Source organism: Cupressus sempervirens, chromosome 1, assembly GCF_028749045.1.
Source record: "Cupressus sempervirens isolate cs-2001-9-10 chromosome 1, ASM2874904v1, whole genome shotgun sequence".
Lineage (NCBI taxonomy): Eukaryota > Viridiplantae > Streptophyta > Pinopsida > Cupressales > Cupressaceae > Cupressus > Cupressus sempervirens.
In genome coordinates this window covers 727,792,104-727,794,630 of record NC_143118.1, presented here as the reverse complement: position 1 = coordinate 727,794,630, position 2,527 = coordinate 727,792,104, and the positions used below count along the sequence as shown (strand labels likewise).

General features: G+C 31.1%; 1 protein-coding gene across 1 annotated transcript; it reads left to right on the top strand.

Moving 5' to 3' along the window:
* The first annotated feature begins 526 nt into the window (after positions 1–526).
* On the top strand, positions 527–1,338 carry LOC149579996 (putative 2' cyclic ADP-D-ribose synthase BdTIR). The gene is made up of 2 exons (XM_089802933.1): positions 527–1,035; positions 1,260–1,338. The coding sequence occupies exons 1-2, from the start codon at positions 527–529 to the stop codon at positions 1,336–1,338; spliced, it is 588 nt and encodes a 195-aa protein (XP_089659059.1).
* Positions 1,339–2,527: the final 1,189 nt, after the last annotated feature.

The following is a 2,527-nucleotide window of genomic DNA, read 5'->3' as shown; positions in this document are numbered from 1 at the left end:
TCCAATTTATTGTTTATTAAAAATATAGCAATCTAATTTTTTAATACATATATATCATAGCAATAATATTGATTCTTGTTCTACACTTAAGGAACAATTTTTTTTTAATACATTCATATTATAACAATAAAGACAATTTAATCAAATGTTTTAATACATGTATACTTTACTCTTAAAGAATTTCTCCTGATTCTTATTTATAATTAATATAACAATCTGTTCAAATATTTTTATCATAATATTGTTCTATACTTTTTTTAATAAGAAATTGCATTGATGTAATCCTACAAATGTAACCTAATTTTCTGACATACAGAATTTTCTATGTAAAAGATATCCCTAATTGGTAATTTAGAAGACATAGGCTAAGTCTTGCTTTGTGTAGGCAAGGACAGAATTTTACAGCTCACTCAAGAAGAGTGTGAATTGGAATATTTATACGTGACGTGTGCGTCTGGCCAATTTCTTTATAATGGTGTCAGGAGAATGTTTATGTAAAGGTAAAATCCACAGTCCTCTATAATTCATGGAAATTACTCACCCCAATGCCTCCCACCAAATGCACCATTTTACCTGTCAACCCATCCCACCCAAAAGGAGATACAACGTTTTCATCAATCACCGCGGAGCCGATGTGAAAGAAACCCTAGCGAGCCTCATTTATCACAATATCCAAAACAAAGGGTACAATGCTTTCTTAGACAAGAAGTCAATTCAAGTGGGAAAGAGAATACCCAAATCCATAAAGCAAGCAATCCGCACATCCTCTGTGCACATAGCCATTTTTTCCACCAACTATGCAGACTCAACATGGTGTTTGAAGGAACTCTATCTTATGCTCAAGAGTGGAGCACCAATAGTTCCTATTTTCTTTGGAGTTCAGCCTTCTGAGCTCCGCATGAAAGATGAAGATGGAGATTATGCTCGAGCATTCCAGGTGCACAAGGACACTGGGAAAATCAAGCCTCAAAAGCTTGAGAAATGGAAGAAGGCTCTGCGTAAGGTTTCACGTATAGAGGGCTATATCTTCAAAGGGTAATATTCAAATCCACACTCTTGAGTACCGTTGTTTAATAGTATATTATATTATCGATACACAAACGTTCTCTTTCTTAGAGAGAAACATAAACCTTAGCTTTTCTATCCTGTTCTTTAATGTTTTCTGAAATTTTTTTTTTTTCTCTCTTTACAACACCTAACCCACTCTGCTTCTTATAATGCAGAGTGTATTTTAATAGTGGTTCTGTCGTGTTAATCAGGGACCAAGGAGATCTGCTGGAGAAAATTGCTACAACCATAATTGAATATATTAACGCTGCGAAACGTCTCAAACGTTAACTTCAATGTTACCTCGAAGGGGATCCCAGAAATTAAAGAGATTGCAATGCCTGTTAAAATAATACCCAGATCCTAATAGCCGTATTTGGGTTATGTGGAACGTCGCCTGTGTATAATAAGCCATGAGACGTTTGGCATTGATATTTAGTTTTCGCATATATATGACTAATTTCATTAGGTGTTTAGGTTTCTTTCCACCTAAAATTGTTACCTTTGTGTTCCACTGAATCTGCTTTTCAAACCGCTTTTCATCCACGGCTTAGCTTTCCTGGCGTATGGTTCTATTAGAATATTTAGTACTCCCTCCGATTTCATGTCTGTTTTTTATTTCTAGTTTTAGATGAAAAGATTTTCTTATATGTGATTATTTTGCTATTTCAGACATGGGAGTGATTGATTATTTTGCTAGTTCTAACATGGGACTGATTGAATATTGAATATTGTAATAAAAAACAATGATCTTTCTATCTCATTGACCTTGTACCAATCTCTTTCTTTCATGGAGCTTACACATAAGATTCTAGAGATTGTGGGTAGCTTTCTTAATTGTTGACTATAATGTCATCTGTGGCTAGTTTCCTAGTTGTTGACTATAATGTCATTTGTGATTAAGGACTTCACATTTTAAAAGATGATTTTAAAGTTTGCAATCATACTATGTCTTTATCTTTCTTTCTTTCTTTTTAGAAACAACTTTCTATCATACATGTATCACATTCTTCTTTTAGCTTTAGTTGTACCTAGATTTAATATTTTCTTTAATGCTCTATTAGTTCTTCAATCTTCAATGAAATTACATATCTTTATTAAAACTATTTTGATATAAAATGAAAGAAATGTAAAATTGAAACAAGCATAAATTATTTGAATTATGTAAACATTTATATGAATTGCTTGATCATTTAATTAAGAAATGAAATATGGTAATTATTATTGTAGAAGTTGATGTGTTTTATTTTTCATTCAATTTTTGTCACATTCACATAGTAATATTACATGTCTAAATATTTATTAATTTGTGGTATAAAAGTAGTATTTTAGGTAGATTAATTTATAAATTTTAAATTAGATGTTTTAACATTCTTATATGTTTAGCTAATAACTTAAAATCATTAAAAATAAAAGCATCATAAATAGTATAAAAGAATATTTCGAATAGGTGAAAAATTCTTAGAAGAGTAAGTAATGT

What these genes read in the sequence shown, in the direction of transcription:
- LOC149579996 (XM_089802933.1), top strand. Translation starts at nt 527, where the DNA reads ATGGAAATTACTCACCCCAATGCCTCCCACCAAATGCACCATTTTACC. An exon ending in GAGGGCTATATCTTCAAAGG is followed by an intron (nt 1,036 to 1,259) that starts GTAATATTCAAA and finishes CGTGTTAATCAG; the next exon opens with GGACCAAGGAGATCTGCTGG.